The sequence below is a fragment of the Rhinichthys klamathensis genome, unplaced genomic scaffold (genome assembly GCF_029890125.1).
Source record: "Rhinichthys klamathensis goyatoka isolate OS25496 unplaced genomic scaffold, OSU_Roscu_1.1 h1tg000006l_1, whole genome shotgun sequence".
NCBI lineage: Eukaryota > Metazoa > Chordata > Actinopteri > Cypriniformes > Leuciscidae > Rhinichthys > Rhinichthys klamathensis.
Window position 1 is genome coordinate 1,571,704 of NW_026606559.1, and position 16,668 is coordinate 1,588,371.

The 16,668-nt window shown below is 41.1% G+C and overlaps 1 protein-coding gene across 1 annotated transcript; it reads right to left on the reverse strand.

Moving 5' to 3' along the window:
- Nucleotides 1–1,278: 1,278 nt before the first annotated feature.
- On the reverse strand, nucleotides 1,279–16,291 carry ptpn23a (protein tyrosine phosphatase, non-receptor type 23, a). The gene is made up of 24 exons (XM_056257314.1): nucleotides 16,054–16,291; nucleotides 14,427–14,501; nucleotides 14,134–14,261; nucleotides 13,979–14,055; nucleotides 13,785–13,834; nucleotides 10,885–11,016; nucleotides 10,687–10,767; nucleotides 10,414–10,545; nucleotides 10,273–10,320; nucleotides 9,687–9,802; nucleotides 9,511–9,590; nucleotides 8,966–9,080; nucleotides 8,647–8,712; nucleotides 8,428–8,573; nucleotides 7,966–8,271; nucleotides 7,728–7,882; nucleotides 7,472–7,623; nucleotides 7,184–7,363; nucleotides 4,418–7,043; nucleotides 4,143–4,327; nucleotides 3,936–4,040; nucleotides 2,843–2,981; nucleotides 2,637–2,750; nucleotides 1,279–2,543 (listed from the first exon to the last, which is right to left on the reverse strand). The coding sequence occupies exons 1-24, from the start codon at nucleotides 16,135–16,137 to the stop codon at nucleotides 1,950–1,952; spliced, it is 5,886 nt and encodes a 1,961-aa protein (XP_056113289.1). The 5' UTR covers nucleotides 16,138–16,291; the 3' UTR covers nucleotides 1,279–1,949.
- Nucleotides 16,292–16,668: the final 377 nt, after the last annotated feature.

Below are 16,668 nucleotides of genomic sequence, written 5' to 3' on the forward strand. Positions count from 1 at the left end.
CAGTGTCCACAGATCAGCAACATTCACCATGGATTTACTGTAGTAACACTACTACCGGTAACTGTAACCATGGAAGTTTGGCTGGAATAGTAGGCTATAATGCTTTCAAGTAACATTACGTCGGCTTTATTTTGACATTATGAATACAATTGCTGCCCTCAAATGTTAATCTGAACTAAAATAAACGTTTACTACAATATTACATTTCATCTTGTCCAAGGAGCTGTTTTGTTTTGCTCCTAAGAAAAGTCAAGTATAGCTCCATGATTGCTCAAAGTAAAAAAATACCATACTTTATGATGTTAGTTTTAATAAAAATATAATTAAAATTTCTCTGGCATTTCTTTCTTTTTGCTGTATCGAAAACGTACCGAACCGAACTGTGAATTTTGTGAACGTTACACCCCTAATGCATTGTCATTGAAATAAAGAAGTCATATGAATTACAACATGAGTAAGAAAAACAAATGTATGTGATTTCTGCCTAAATAAAATTTTTATTTTAACTTGAATTCAAATCCAGTTTGTTCAAGACTCTGAAGGGGCACATGGTGCAGCAGACAGAGAAAAATATGTAAATGTAATGCTTGTAAGTGCCTTGCAAAAAGGACTTCTTGGTAAAACTGAAATAATTAAGATTTTAAATGTTAAAACATTTTTGAATAGCCTTCAATGGAGAAAGATGCTCGTCACGGTATCTACCACCAGATGCAAATTAGACCTAACCTGACTCCGCCAGATGGATTTGCTCCGCATATCCATCTGGAAACCTTCCGTTGAAGTAGTTTTGGTAAGGGGCGAAAATACTGGTTAGCTGATTGGCCTATGTTGGTGATAGACGGGCCAAATCAACCAATCAGATCAACGAAGCATATGACGTACTAACAGAGCGTATCTTTTCCTCTGAGAAAAGCCTCCAGAGCAGTGTTTTGCTCTTCTTTCAGTGAAGAAATACTCTGTAATTCCGATAAAACTTGCTCGATAGCCACGCTGATGCTAGTTTCATCCGCTGAAGCCGACATGTTCTTTAGACTAAAATGTCGCGCTTCTCGTTGCGTCACACCTCAACCAGCCTCAAAGCCAACGCAGATTGGACGTTCGTTTGGTGAACTGCTCCCAAATTTTCTTTAACGGAAAGTATCCAGACTGATCTGCGAGTGAAACCTTGAAAGCTCGCGAGATCAGGATGGTCTCACGAGGCTAAATTAGACCATGCTAACAAAACCTTGACCCCTTTTCACTTTTAAAAAAAAGCAATAATCAAAAGACACAAAAAGGTACTGACATTTGTTAAGATTTATTTACACAGTTCAAAGAATCACAAGTTAGAATCAACTCATAAAAATGCTATGATTTCTGAGGCGATTCAGAAATGTAAGTGTTTTAAATATAACGAGTACATCAAGTCATATCAAGTAGTATTTTCATCACCATCTTCGATTTGTCCCTACATATAAGTTGCAGATCACTCTAGCTCAAAGACAGGTGCAGTAACTAATAATATACGACCCACAGCGCAAGCAGCATGTGTACAAAGGGCGAGCAGATAGTCGCTCAATGAGACTGTTAATATGTTTTTTTGATAATGACAATTGTAGCTTGGATGTCAGTTTCTATCACACTGTTTCCATTCTCAGTGTTTCCATTTTTGATGTAGAGGCAGATGCCCACTGCAGAAGAACCAAAACTCAGGCACCTTACAGGCAATCACAAACACCATGGCATTAGGAGTGCATGCTAGGAGACAAGACTGGATTTATGGAATGTAACCTGAAACAGCAGGATCAGTGCTGGAAAACTGCCAACTAAAAAGACTTAGGACACAAGCAAACAGACAGTGATGAGGTTCAAGAGGCATGAACAAGGACAAGGTGTTACATGGGGTCAGAAACGGTTCATAAGAGGACTGCCTGTGGTGGAGAAGATAAAAGAGAGTTCTGTTGTTTGCTTCAGCTTTTGTTGAGTGTCCAGAGAGGATCCAAACTACTGAGTGGATCGTCGCCCTCTGGAGGTCCCTGGAGGCCTTTGCCTTCTTGTGGGTGAAGGAAGCTTTGTTTGTTAATCCTCTGTTTTCCTCGATGGGCACTGTCCAGCGTGAAGGCTTCAGGTGTGAGAGAAGCCAGCAGGTCTAAAGATGAGGTGGTGGGTGGCGAGGGAGCATGAGGCGCAGCTTCAGTGGAAGGGTGATGATTTGAGACCGGGGAGACAGGAGTGGACCCAGTGAACCCATTCCCGTGGCCGCTAGGAGGTGATGGTGACTGCGTCTTGCCTGGAGAAGAAGTGCAAGAGAGGGGGGGACTGATGGAATCAGGCATCGCTTCATAATAAAGAGGGTCCTGAGAAGGCTGAAGTGGCATATCTGTAGGATCTGGTTCCCCTATGCTTGCCGCTTCAGAGGCAAAGGGAATCTGGTCTTGGCTGGGCTCTTGTTCATGGTCAATACTGGGAGGTCGAATGCTTAGTTTGGCTACAGTGGCCTGTATGGAGCTAATAGGCATGTCTCCTCCCAGGACAATGTCTTGAGATTCCTGTCGTGGGTATGACTAGAAAGACACAACATTAGATAAACAATCACACAGGTGTTCGTTTTTTAAACAGATAAGTAAATAAGAGGTTACAAGTAAATAAGAGGTTACCTTCAATGCAATGTTGTTTGGGGTCCTAGTGCAAGGGGACATTATGATGCCATGGCGTTGCAGAACCTGCTCTGTATGTTTAAGAACAGCCTCATAGCAAAATTTGAGGTGAAGCTGTGGAAACGATTTAACAAAAGTACCATTATATTCTATCGATTGAACGCTGAATTGCAAAATGTCAAATCTCACAGTAAGTGAGCAATTACCTTTTCTTGAAGCATGTTCTTCCTCTGCTGCCTCATCTTCCTCACCAGTTGGATCAAGTCAGGTATACCATTGCCAGCTTCAATTTCTTGCAGTGCTGCATAAAGCAGACAGAAGGCGCCTGTACGGCCAACACCAGAGCTACAAGAAACAAAATTCTTAAACTTTCCTACTTATGCTTAGCTTTGTTTATATGTACAATGTCATTAACCCTTTCACACGTAAGTTTAAACTATTCTAACTGACCCCCCAGCGTGAGTTTTTCAAGGCGACCGTTATTTAGAACTTGTCACTTTAATGTTTCCATGGTGACGCGTCATTGCTTGTCACGTGACACAGCGCAACCAACAACACAGCGCTGAATGAACGATGATCTGCTTTTAGGTCATTTTTCCTTTTTTATTAAAAATATTCACAAATGTATTAGCTATAGCATGAAACACTGATATTCCGATTGTCAAATATGTGCAAGTGGATGGGTTTTGTTGTTTAAACATCTTTATAACAATCGCGTTAGTTGAGCTGTATGCACAATGGGCGGCGCCATTTTAGTTTGTTTTACAGTTCAGAGAATCGGATCTGTTGGATTTACAAGTTACAACACGTCAATTCCTCCACTTCTCAAGAAATACATGAAAGTAAGTGGCCGGTGAACTGGGAGAAGAATATGCTCAAATGTAAAGCTACTTACACAATGTGTATCTGATATGAATAAAACGTGTCGTCTTATTATAATGGAAAGGATTATTATTACCGCTTCCATAGACATCAGTGTGTATTTTACAAACTCAAAATCATTGTTTTGCTAGTACTTACGTGTATTTAAATGTCTGAAACCTAAAATAAACAGTATGTGGTTGAAAACACTCAATAGTTGTGATATATGACAGCACTGAGTGCGTCCGTCTCTGGCTCAGCGCCAGCCAACGCGCGAAAGCACATTTGAATTTAGCAGTTGATCACGTGATGCACTGACCGTTCTAATCACACCGGTGTGATCGTACGCTCCAGGGACCAGCCAAGACTGATCACACCGGTGTGATCGTACGCGTGAAAGGGTTAATAATCTCTATGAGGAATGTTGAAATATAGTACCTGCAATGCACCACAACTGGAGTGTGTAGCGGGCGCTGAAGCAGGTAATGTCCATGGACTTCTTGAATGAAACCGATGAGGTTGCTTTTACTCTCTGGAAGGCCCCTTTCCAGAAAAAATAAACCAAAAAACATGAGTGACAAGTGTTTCAAGAGGCAGCAATGTTAATAGATTGACTCTAAATATGTATGGAGAATGAGTCCTCACAGTTCAGGCCACGAAGTAAACTGGAGGTGTGCAACAGTGCGTCTGAGACTCTGGTCCCGATACTGTAGTCCTATCATGCGCTCTATATGAGTTGGAGTGCTCTTCTGGGTGGTCATGGTAAGGGTGATTGGACCCTGAGCAAGTTGTTGGCCTCTCTCTGATGGAAAGTAACGCAACACCTTTTGCTGGGAATAAAACACATTGCAAAACTTTAAAAATAACAGCAACTAATATTCTAGATATCATCAGGAGGACCCTTGCTAAAGCATATTTACCTTCTCCAGTTCTTGCTCAGACACTAGCATGACGATGACAGAAACCTTCTGCTCATAAACCATGAGCCAGAAGTCCGCTGCGGTGCCAGTGAGGGGAGCCTGTGTTGCAATGAGCCGGGGGCAATATGCAGATAGGTCCTCAATGAAACTGGCATTGACGTAATCATCTTTACCAGAGCTCAAGACAACACGATTGCAGTCATAAGGCATCACATCTTGATGGCGGTTCTTCATGGTATAGCAACGAGCAATGGCAATAGAGAGCTGGCGAGTATCCTTCTCCTGTTGCTCCTGCAGTTCTTTCCATTGAATATCAAGTTCTGACAGACCTCTCTTCCCTGTTGGGCGCTCTAAGGATTGAACTCTTGATCGAAACCGTTCTAGCTGTGCACTGAGTTTTGAGACCCTCTCTGGTGCTTGGTAAGGGTCTCCCTGAATGAGTCTCACACCCTCTGCTTTCTTTCTGTAATGTTCCTCCTGAGGGTCAGCTTTGGTGGGTAGTAAGACATTGGCGGTGTCCTTGGTGCCTCCATGCTGGCTCTCAGGGCTTGAGGAAAGCAAGTCATCAGTTCTAGAGTTCTGTCGCTGAAACAAAGTGGAGTCAGGTGGAGCTATGGGACCAGTGGGAGTTGGAGCCTGAACTGAGGACTGCGGCGGCAATGCTGCTCCTCCAACTGGGGTAAGAGCAGGAGATGGTCGCTGGGTGACCATACCAAGGGATGGAGGACCAGGAGAGGGAGAAGGTGATGGGGCAGGAGAAGGTAGCACATGAGGCTGTGGTGCCCCTGGTGCCCCTGAGGATGAAGGTATCATGCTTTGAGGCCCTGGGGGAGCAGCAGCTACAGGATGCTGCATTGGTCCAGGAGGAACGTTTCCACCTTGTGGAACAGAATAAGATACTGGGCCTCCTGGAGGTAGCTGTTGTGGGGCTAAAGGCTGTGAAGTAGGTGGCTGGGATTGAGGTTGCAGAGAGGCCACGGTCTGGTTGGGAACCATAGGGATACCTCCTGGAAAACTCAAAGGTGCAGAGCTAGAAGGAATGGTTGACTGAGGTTTGTAGATATTGTGGGTGAGTGCTGGAGGACAGGACTGGGGAAGGATTTGAGGATGAGGGTGGTTTTGATGTTGTAAAGGAGTGCTGGGGTGCATTTGTACATGTGATGAGTGTGGGCTATGGGGTACCTGAGGTTGAACAGGAACAGTAGCCCTCAGAGGGACTACTGGGTATGCTGGCTGTTGGTTGGATTGATGAGTAGGGATTATCTGGGACTGGGGGCAGTGAGATAACGGTTGGGAGACTGCAGGCATTTGTGGGTGAGATGGAGGAGACATGTGAGTGGATGGCGCAAGCATTTGTGGTTGCTGGGAAGGAGGTATCTGCATATGGGGTGCAGGGCCTAAATGATGAGAGGATGGGTGTATCTGAGGGTGAGGAGCATGGGGCAACTGATTGATGATGGAAGGTGTCTGGGAAGCAGGGGGAATCTGTTGATTGACATGTGCTAAGTGTGGCATTGGCATAGAGGGTATTGGTTGGGAGGACGGAGGCATTTGCTGATTAACATGAGCTAAGTGTGGCATTGACATAGGAGGCATTGGTTGGGGGGATTGTTGCATCTGTGGAGGTATGCCTGGATGTGACATTTGGCCTGGGGTGACAGTGTTACCTTGAGGAGGTTGTGAATTCGGAACAAACGAGACAGGAGAGTAACCCTGATGAGGCTGCACATGGGTGGCTGGAGCTCCAAACTGTCCTTGGATTTGAGGTTGCTGAAAGTTTGGTGGTCCTGGTTGTCTTATTTGGGCTATGTACTGTGGGAATTGAGGCTGAGTGTGCTGTGGCCTAGTCGAAGGTCTTGGAATTTGTTGAGTTGGTACAGATGGGTAAAATGGCTGTGGTTGGCTTTGACCACCTTGTTGAGCAAATACCTGCTGGGGCCGAGTTTGAGGCTGTGGATGACGGGCTGGCATTGCTTGTGGAGTATGACCCATGGGAACACCAGGTTGTTGCATGTACTGGACATGGGGTGCCATCTGAGGTGGAGCTGCATACACTGATGACACCGGTTGGTGATGGCCAGGAGGAGGCATAACTGCCTGGGCAGATGCAGGATTGTAACTAGGAATAGGTGTCTGTACACTATCAACTGTAGTGGTGGAAGGTCGGACTGGAGTAATTTGTGGGCTAGGTTGGTTCTGAGAAGATGGAGGGCAGTACCCAGACACAGGTGGTGGTGGAAGGACCCGAGGGTTGGGCATCTGTGGGAACTGTTGCTGTGTGAAACTCTGAGGTGGAAAATGGGAGATTTGAGCAAGAACTTCAGGAGGCGGTAAATTTGGTGGAAATCGGGGTTGTGCAAAGAGTAATGCTGAGCTAGCTCCAGGCCAGCGCAGAATAGAGCTAGCAGCAGCCCCGGAAAGTGTTGCAGGATGACCAGATGGTGGAATCGCGAGTTCAGGAGGAAGGCTGCGTAACTCTTCTGGGAGATCTCCACCAAGGGCTAGGATAGCAGCACTCAGCTCTGCCAGTTCAGGGTCTTCGGAGTTGGCAGGATCTACATTTTGGCCTTTCTTCTGGGGAGGCTTTGGGGCAGTGGGTCTTTGGGGAGCCTTTTTCTTTAGCTCTCTGTCACACATTAAGCAGAATCAAATTAATTGATTGGAGGTAATACATCAAACTTTCTATTAAAAATGTTTGACAAACAGTTTTTTTTCTGTGCAAAGAATTATATATGTTAATAGATTGGTGATCAAACTCCTAGTTACCTTTCCATAATGGTTTGTCTCTCCTCCTTTCGGGCCTTGCAGACAGTCTTGGCTCTCTCTAATAAGCGAGAGGACTTTGTTTCCAGATCCTCATAGAATTCTTTGCCCTCCTGAGATTTCTTCATTAGGTCTTCATAGGCCTCATAAGAGGCCACAAGCATCTGTACAGTGCTGTTCCATCTAAAAAGTAAATAGACACCGTTTATATACTTAGATATTCTGATGATGCTATACTTGATAAAGTTTTTGCATGTTTGTCACATTTAAATGTTATCCCCTAAGTCATACTTGTGTTCGGTTTCTGTCAGGCCCTTGCGCACAGTGGCATACTGTACATTAGCCTCTGTCAGTGCCTTCAGGATATTCTCTTGAGCTGCCAGGTTCTGATCAATGTATACTTTCACCTGCTCATACTTCTTAAGCTGCTCCTCAAACAGTTTCTATGAGGGAAAAGTAAGTGAGCAAAGATAAAACTACAATGCAGTGACAGATTTCTAATAAAAACCCTTTAAAAAGAATTGCCACAGTCATGTAAAGCCCATACCTTCATGTCAGCACGTTCAGTTGTGACCAGAGCAGTAGTGATGTCGTCCTGCTGAATGAGGTCTCTAATCTGCTTCTCCAATGAGCTTCGTTGGTCCCGCATTTCTTGCACTTTACTCAGAATTCTCTTCATAGTCTGGATACCTGCCATCTCATCTGAAAATCTCAAAAATGTTTAATTCTCATAAACATACATAACATGATGTTTTTTTTTAATTATGTCTTAACAAAACACCCACCCTCACTAAGTTGAGGTCTCGGCAATGCCTCTCTAAGAGTGTCTAGTGGTCCACCGAGGAGTCTCAGATTGCTGATGTGCAGATTCATGGCCCGATGAAGTTCTGTGTTGGTGAAGCTGGCTTTCTCGTGAGCTTCCAAATACTTTTCCAAGTCCCTCCGCAGCTCGGCCAGGGTTGAGGGCCGATCTGGTATAGCCTGCTTCCCAGCAGCTTCTTCTAGTCTTCTCTCCTCTGCCTCATCCTCATCTAACACATCTCGAATCTCGCGCAGAGAGGCTTCCACATCAGTGAACACACCTGAGAGGACTGAGAATGGAGGAAGAATTTAGACTTTTTGCTGATGCTTAATTTTATATTTTTAAGAGCTGCTTAATAGCTTGAACTGAGAGGCACAACTTGTTTGAAATTAATTAGCTTTAAATACCGGTGCAAAATAAAATACTCCATAAAGACATCACTAACCCTGCATTGATTGGATGAGGTTTTTTACAGTGTCTGGTCTCACACTCAACGCAGCACATTTTTCCATCAGCACAGAGGGGAGGGTATTATACATCTCCAAATTGTCCACTGACTCTGGGTCCAGACCCAGAGAGTCCATGAATTGCCTATAGAAATATAACATTTAGATACATACTGTCTATGTGTTTCATATACAGTATAAAGGCTGTTTGCACTCACTCTAATGTCTCACTCTTGCCATCTATTTTTGCCATAACATCCCGTAGCAGCTTGGCCTTCTCTTCACTGTAAATTTGACAGAAAAAAGGAAGAGGTTTTTTTTTCCCCCATCAAATATAGCACAGGGGAATAAAAAATTATCAGAATGAGGAACTGTAGAATGACGTAAGATATACTTTAAAATAAAACCCTTCAAGATGTAAAACATTAGTCTTTTTTTTTAAGTTTATATATATATATATATATATATATATATATATATATATATATATATATATATGTATATGTTGTGAAAGAATAGTTAGGACTTGAGCCAAACCTGTAAAGAGAGGAGGCCTCGTGGGCAGCCATTGGCACCAGCTTTGCAAAAATGTCTGGGCCAGTGACACTAGGATCTGTTGGGTTTACAGGCAAAGCTTTCACCAATGGGGCACCTGTAATGAAGGCAGGAGAGTGTTAATACTTAGGACAGCATTTTCCGGTCACATTAGCGAAATTGCAGCTAAATTCTGCGAGCATTGTCTATTTTCAATAGAGGGGAGATGTTTGAAGCACAGCTCACACAGAAGTCACTTTCAAAACAAGCAGCTTTCTGTTGGTCAATGCGGTGAATTCATATGACCAACTTGAAAATGAGCGACACGTGCATAGGGAACTCTTTTGCCCTCACATGAAACTCCTGATCACACTGATTTCTATTGGAATAACTGGATTTTGCTTTTGAAATTCCACAGAGCAACAGTACATGTGACCGCACCTGTACTGATATTTTTTTTCATGGAAATAAGCACTTATTCTAGTCATGCCATATAACTAATGAATGACATCACCAAAGAGTACAACAACACATTTTCGCCAAAATACCTTTCACTGAGGTCAATGTCTCCAGAGATGGCACAGATTCATGGTAAATGAAGTCATTGTCTTTTTTGGCAGAATTAAATCTAAAATGAAAAGTGACACAAATGTGTTTCCTGTGACTTTTATAAAGAATGAATGATGTTTTTGGTAAGCTGTTAATAATAATAATATATGCTTACTTTCCCCCAATGACATCCATGGTAAATCTAAGGGCTTCCTGTACACTGTCTGGCTGACCCTTAGCCATCTTAATTGCTTCGCTGAGTTTGTCTAGTGAGCTTTGAAGGTAAGCAACCTGTTGAAAAATTAAATAAAGTGTTAGCGTAAAAAGATTTACAAACCAGCTGGTTCTTTCTAGGTTCATTTCAAAACCATGCTCTTCCTCTGATTAGTTTCTATATCAGGGATGGGCAACTTCGATCCTGCCCTGCAGAGTTTAGCTCCAACCCTAAACAAACACACCTGAACCAGCTAATCAATGTCTTTAGGTTTACTAGAAGGCTAAGTGAGTTTTATTAGGGTTGGAGCTAAACTCTGCAGGACAGTGGCCCTCCAGGACAGAGTTTGCCCATCCCTGGTCTATGGTTTCATCTAGAAATGGAAGCAAACAACCAGAAACATTAGTTACACTGTTCTTCTTAAATAAATAAAAAAACATCTATATATGACAATAGACTAGGATGAGATTGAAACTAGTTCTCCATGGCAAAATAGCACAGATGGCCACTAACTGAAATTGAAGACAGAAAAAAAGGCAGGTTGTACCCTCTCTCCATACTTCTGCTGCTCTTCAGCCTGTTTCCCCATGTGCAACTGTTGAGAGACAGAGGATTTAGGGCGACTTGCTTAGAAACATGTAAAAAATAAATAAACATGAGACCATCCTGCTTTGAATAGAAGACTCACATGAGCAACTGCAGCAAAGTAGTAAATCTTCATTTGCACTAATTTCTTCCAGTCTTTCTGTATCTTTCCTAACATTGAAACCGTTTCTGAGTTCTCCAGAGCTCTGCAAGCCTCTTTGTAATAGTCCACCACCTGAAGACAAAAATATTTCATGTCCAATCAGATGTTAGATTCATACTGCAGCTAGTAACAAACTGTGTAAAAAAAATCTTTGCCATGGACGTAGCTTAATTTTAAGGAACTAAATGGTAAAAAAAAAAAAAAAAAAAGTACCTGGGCACTTATCCGTGCAACAAGGAAGCTCTTCCGGTTGTCCAACATAGATTTTTCCAACAGGCACTCTTGGGCCTGACCCTGAAAAGAGCAATTGGCACTTTAGTCCTAATCTACAAAATGGCAAATGAAAAAGATGTATATAACATATATACTTATATATGAAAGCAGTTGAGTAAAACTAACACATGATCATACCAGCATGAGGTTGATGTTGAGATTAAGGATCTGGTGACTCATGTCCACGCTGAAGTTGTGACTGAAGTGATCACGCAGGTAGGTGAACGCTCCAGCTGAGCACTGAAAGTGTGTGCAAGATACTTTCATTCCCTAACAGTGAGGGGAAGAGTGAGAGTTAGGACCCTAGAAAAAAATACTTTTACTGCAAATTGCCGTAATTAATTGTGAGTTCCAGACCAGTAAAAAAAAAATTTTAGATGAAATCTCAGGCTTTTCCTACTTAGTCACAAGCTCGCACAGCACATCCACAGACCGTCCACAATCTGTTCGATGACTGTCAGATTTATATTGCTCACAAAACTCTAAAGCACTTTCTGTGTGTCAGGTAAAAAACTAAAATGGCCGCAAAGTAGCTAATGTACCACTATTATAATTTTACTATTGATAATGTCTTAAAGTCCGCATGAAATGGAAATTCACACTATTTTCTAAATGCATCTTACTGATCTTATTGTGAACATTTCATCCATGCATAGGTTTCATTTTGAACAATTTTCTTTTTCAACTTTCGTGTCATATGACATGCCAAACTTCTAAAACTTTAGATGTATTCGACTTCATGCCGCACTGCGCAGAGTTTATTTGTCCCTGAACCAGGGACGGACTGGGGCTAAAAAACAGCCCTGGACTTTCTCCCAAATAGGCCCATCATCCAGCCATTCGCCCCTAGCCACTAGGATGTCCTGATACTATGCCACAATACTGTAACCTATATCAGACAAGGTATTCACAGCAAGTAATATCTCAAAAACAATGATGACAATTGGGGTTTTGTTTATTAATGAAGCCTCAGTCTTCAAATAAAAACAAAAAAATGTACAATGCCATTACATCTGCATTGAAAATAAAATACAAATAATGAAATGTCACTGGCTACAGAAACCCTAATTACACAAACGTGTAATTATAAAACATTTAGTTACTATATACCAGGGGTCTCCAACCTTTTTGTGTGTGAGGGCTACCTCAAGGGATAAAATAATCTAGAAGGGCTATACTAAAAAATATTTATTATACATATAACATGGTGGTGTTTTTTTACCTTACCTTTACTTTTAACTTTGACTTTTTTATTTTTCACCATCATATGCGAAATAATAAAATATCTTGATATTCTGGTTCAACAATTGGTGAAGAAATTTTTGTAATATATATATATATATATTATTCTCTAAAAACCTATTGTAGCATAAACATTTAGTATAAATATTTAATGCAAAATAAATAAATAAACTGCCATAACTTCTAAACAAAAACATTACTGCATTACATTTAATAGCCTACATTTATAGGCCTACATGACTATTAATATAACAGCATTTTTAACATGAATACAGGCACATTTCTGCCAAAAAAGTTTGTTTTACTAAGTTACAGTTAATTCATAAGTTGTGGAGTGAAATGTCTTCTAACTGGTTTGTTCTTGGAACAATGTTTCACCTGTTTTTTTGCGTCAAGATGTTGAGAATATCAGCGCTGTTTAATCTGGCTTTTAACTAGCTTAAATCACAGCCATCTGTGGGTTTATAATAGAGATAGAGAATTCTGCACTGAATTGAAATGCTTCTCAGTGGATCGCGCAACTCTGTGTAATAATGTTCGCATGATCGAGATCAGTCCGCACAGCTGCTTCGGCCGCGATCGCACTTTTTTTGGGCCGAGCTGATAATGCTCCGCGCTGGCATCCAACTTAAAGGTGCATTGCTGCCACCTACAGTACTGGAGTGTGAAACAGATTAGTGGGGGAAAAAAACAGGTGATGACTGCGTGTGTGGCGGGTGGTGGGCCGGCCCGCCGGCCGTCCTGGAGTACCGGCCGTTCTGTGATACTCCAGATCACACAGATGGCCAGTCCGCCCCTGCCCTGAACTGAACAGACCGATCGGTGAGAGTTGCTGCTTGCAGTCAAGGGCCAAATTGAAAATGGAGCCGTCAAGTCAGACACTTTCTGCTTCCCGTAGTGACGCTCGAGCGGTGTTTGCATACTTTATCACAGACAAAGTGGATTAGATGCAATATTTGTCAAATACACAGACATTTCAGACGTTTTCATGAAGCAACAGAAATCTTGTTCATGTACTGCTTAATACAGCACCATCTGTACAAGAATAAAGTTCAACATTAGCCTATACTATTTAAATACCAATAATAAAGTGGGTATATATATTTTTTATCAGTTTTATTTTGATAAAACATTACGGTAGCATGAAAAGAGCTTTTACTGTTATAAAAACATGGATTTGTGAGCATTAGCGAAACTGAAGGTGTCAGAATAAACACGGAACACACGTCAATGTTGTCATCAGTGAATCTGGCCAATCGTGGAACAGCTGTGTCGTCATCAGAGCTTGTCCAGTCACTCTGAAGAATCAGGCGTCAACGCTGTCTGGAGTCGGACAAAAATTTTAACCGCCATCACTGCTTCAAGTCAGACGCTGAACGGTCTGCGAAGCATGAAGTCGAACACACCCATTTAGTCTGCTTAAACCCGACCCCTTTCTAGCAATCAACTGCAAGCTCGCATTCCAATCTGCCTCTATCCAATCAACAATCGGTGAATAGAAACAATCACCCATACTACACTTTTTTTCTTTTTCAATAATCGGTCTCATTCGGATGCACGTCACAATTCGGAAGTAAATATCCGTCGCTACTTCCGTTACATCGCAATTTTAACAACACACCAAAGTTTGAATTTTCTCTAAACATGTTTGTTATTTATGAAGAAGTGCTGAAATAGAATAAATAATCTCTCAGCCTGACGGTGTGAATATTTCAGAGTTGAACCAGCAATTCCTATATGCACACTGCATTAAAATCGCATGGCATTTAAATGATTCCTTCAGTAGTTCAGCTCACCTCTTCAGACACCCTGTTGTCCATGGCTCCCAACATTGAATGGAGTGCTCCTAAAGCATGGGAAACATGACTTGAATCAGGAAACAGGCCTGATCTTGAACAATACCCTCTTCTCAACAACACACTCGTTATTTATCGCAGACAATGCAGTCATTGACTAGAGGAATAATACGTATCAGTCTAGTACTACTCACCCAAATTATAAAGGATGCAGGCCTGCTCGTAGCAGATGTCATCATGGGTCACTGTCTTTCCAGAAAATATCTCTGTCCTATGTATTAAACAAAAAAGTGTAAGGGGAAGCCGAAAGGCAAGCACACAAGTAAGATGGCTGGTTTGGAGCCCTCACCAGGAGATAGGGACAGCAGCTTCCTGCCCAAATCCCAGAGGCACACGACTCTGAATATAATGCAGCTGCCCGAAGTACTTCCTTAAGGTACTGCAGCCCTCAAAGTCACGTGTGACATTCACAGCACTCTAAAAAGACAAGACAATGCAGAGAATGTAGAAAAGGAATGACCATAGACTTCCCATCTACCTGTTGCTCAACTGGTTGAGCATGGTGCTAGCAAAGCCAAGAGAGATTTTCAGGGAAGACACATAATGATTAAAAGTATACATTGAATGCACTGTAAGACTCACCTGTCTGAGTTGCTCCAGTTTCTTCAACTGCTCATTATAATTGTCAGGATTTTCCCCATAGTTCTTCAGTATGAACTGAGAAAAGGGAAAAATAAGTTAGCAGAGTTACAGCTCAGCAGATAAAGATTGGTAATGGTAAAAGATTGCACTGGTAAACGAAAGAAAGCAAAAAATCTCTTTGGCTAGATCTAATAAATGGAGTTTACAATTGTTCATTTGAATAGTGCAAAATCTTTTTAGAAACAAGCAAATAAGTATTCTGATCTTTTTGGCCACTAACAAGACCATTAAATACAATACAAATAAACAAATAAACAGTTAAAATTATTTTACAGTAAAGAGACACTGACAAAAAATAATCAGGCTTTATGATGGAGCCTACAAAAAATTCTGGAACAGCAGTTCCGCTGCTTCACTAAAATATCATAGTTCTATAATTGTGTTTGCATGCAACACTATCAATAATTACCATGCATAAACAACCACCATTAACAACCCGAACCTGTAATTCATCCTTTGGCCTAGTTTGTTAGGAATGGATATGATAACTAGCATAACACAAGCTAATACAGATTCCTGATCCTGACTGCTGGGAGGAGCTGGAGGACAAGGAAGCATGTTTTTTTTGTGAAGTTTAATACATTAATATAAACATTAAATACAGTATAACACAGAAAATATTTATTCTAAAGTATCCTCAAGGACGGACTCTCTGCAGTAATAATAATAAATGATTAAACACAGAAAACATGCAAACACAACTCATTGTCATTCCATTGCCAAACATGCCATTCCAACTCATAAGAAAACACGGCAGTGTTTAGGTTAGTGAGTGACCAAATAAACAAATAGGTTCTGATATTTGATTTGTTAAAATGGCCGATTAGGATGCGTAGAGGATTAGAGGACGCATCCTAATCAGAGGATTGTTCCTTGAGGATTAGTTCATAGTTCATCAGCACTATTTTGCTTGAATTTATTTATTTTTTATTATTATTTACTAACTCAACACTAACTTTTCAAAACCCATATGACTTTCTTTTTCAGTGGAACATAAAATTAGTCATTTGTAGTATAATGTCTGTTCTTTATTTTTTTATACAAATAAAAGTGAATGGTGACCACATTTGTCAAGAAATATTTTAATGCCTCTGTACGTTTCACACAGAAAGCTATAATATGGCTCCAGAAGATTCGGAATAAAGCCCAAGAGTTGACCATTTCTATGACGCTCTCTTGTCATTAAAGTGTTGGACAGCACCAGTCCCCATCCACTTTCACTGTATAGAAAATATCGATATGAAGATTCTATAAAAAGTTAACATAATTTTGTGTTCGCAAAAGACATAAAGACACACGATTTGGAATTACATCTGAGTAAATAATAATAAATAAATAAATCTAAGTAAAAAATGACAGGCTTATTTTGGTCAATTAGATTTTTGGTTGAACTGTTTCTTTAAGAAAACACAGAATAGCTCAAGTAATAGCTGAAAAACAGGGCACAGGGTTAAAACTTTAATTTTGTGGCAGATTACATGCCTAAAACGTACTGTTTTGTTTATTTTCGATCTATAAGAGCAATGACAGGAGTGTGTGATTTGAACAGGCCTGTTTGGTCCCTCACCTGTTTGACAGTCGGGCTGAACTGAAACTCTCCTGCCTCCTTTAGATCCAGCCAAATCATCGGCATTCGCGGCACGGCTTCCATCGCAGCCGCTGATTTCGCTGAGCCGACTAAAGTAGAATAGTATTATAGCGTTCAAGTACTTGGAAAAAATCCTGCGAAAGTATTATTTTGAATTTTACAGCTCTAAACGACTGTGTCATGTCCCCATTTACATCCATACAGGAAGCGATTGCAGCATCGGGAAGTGACGTCATGAGATCTGAATTCTGACTCTGGGAAATGTGGTTCTGTGTTTTCATGTCATGTAGGCCTACTGGATCTACACTGTCTATGGGTCTACAGAGGTGTAAAAAAAACACACACACACACAAAAAAACCCCGCTTTAAAGTATACTGTGTTGAAATTTGAATTAAAAGTCACAATATCTAGCCACACCTTACATTTACAAAATTTTACAAACCTTGAGAAAATAGATAAAGATTTAAAGTTAAATTGTTTTTCTGTTAGAAACTTTAGAGACCTCTGAGATAATTTTCATTCTTTTACTTGCCTTTTTTGGTCCTTATATGGGACCATCAGTAGGTGTATAATAAGGAAATGGCAGTGTTTTT

Excerpts from the sequence above, each read along its gene's own strand:
- ptpn23a (XM_056257314.1), bottom strand. The coding sequence starts at position 16,137 with ATGGAAGCCGTGCCGCGAATGCCGATGATTTGGCTGGATCTAAAGGAG. Across the intron at positions 13,835-13,978 it reads CTGCATCCTTTATAATTTGG|GAGCACTCCATTCAATGTTG; the intron begins GTGAGTAGTACT and ends CCCATGCTTTAG. Across the intron at positions 11,017-13,784 it reads ACAACAGGGTGTCTGAAGAG|GGAATGAAAGTATCTTGCAC; the intron begins GTGAGCTGAACT and ends CCTCACTGTTAG.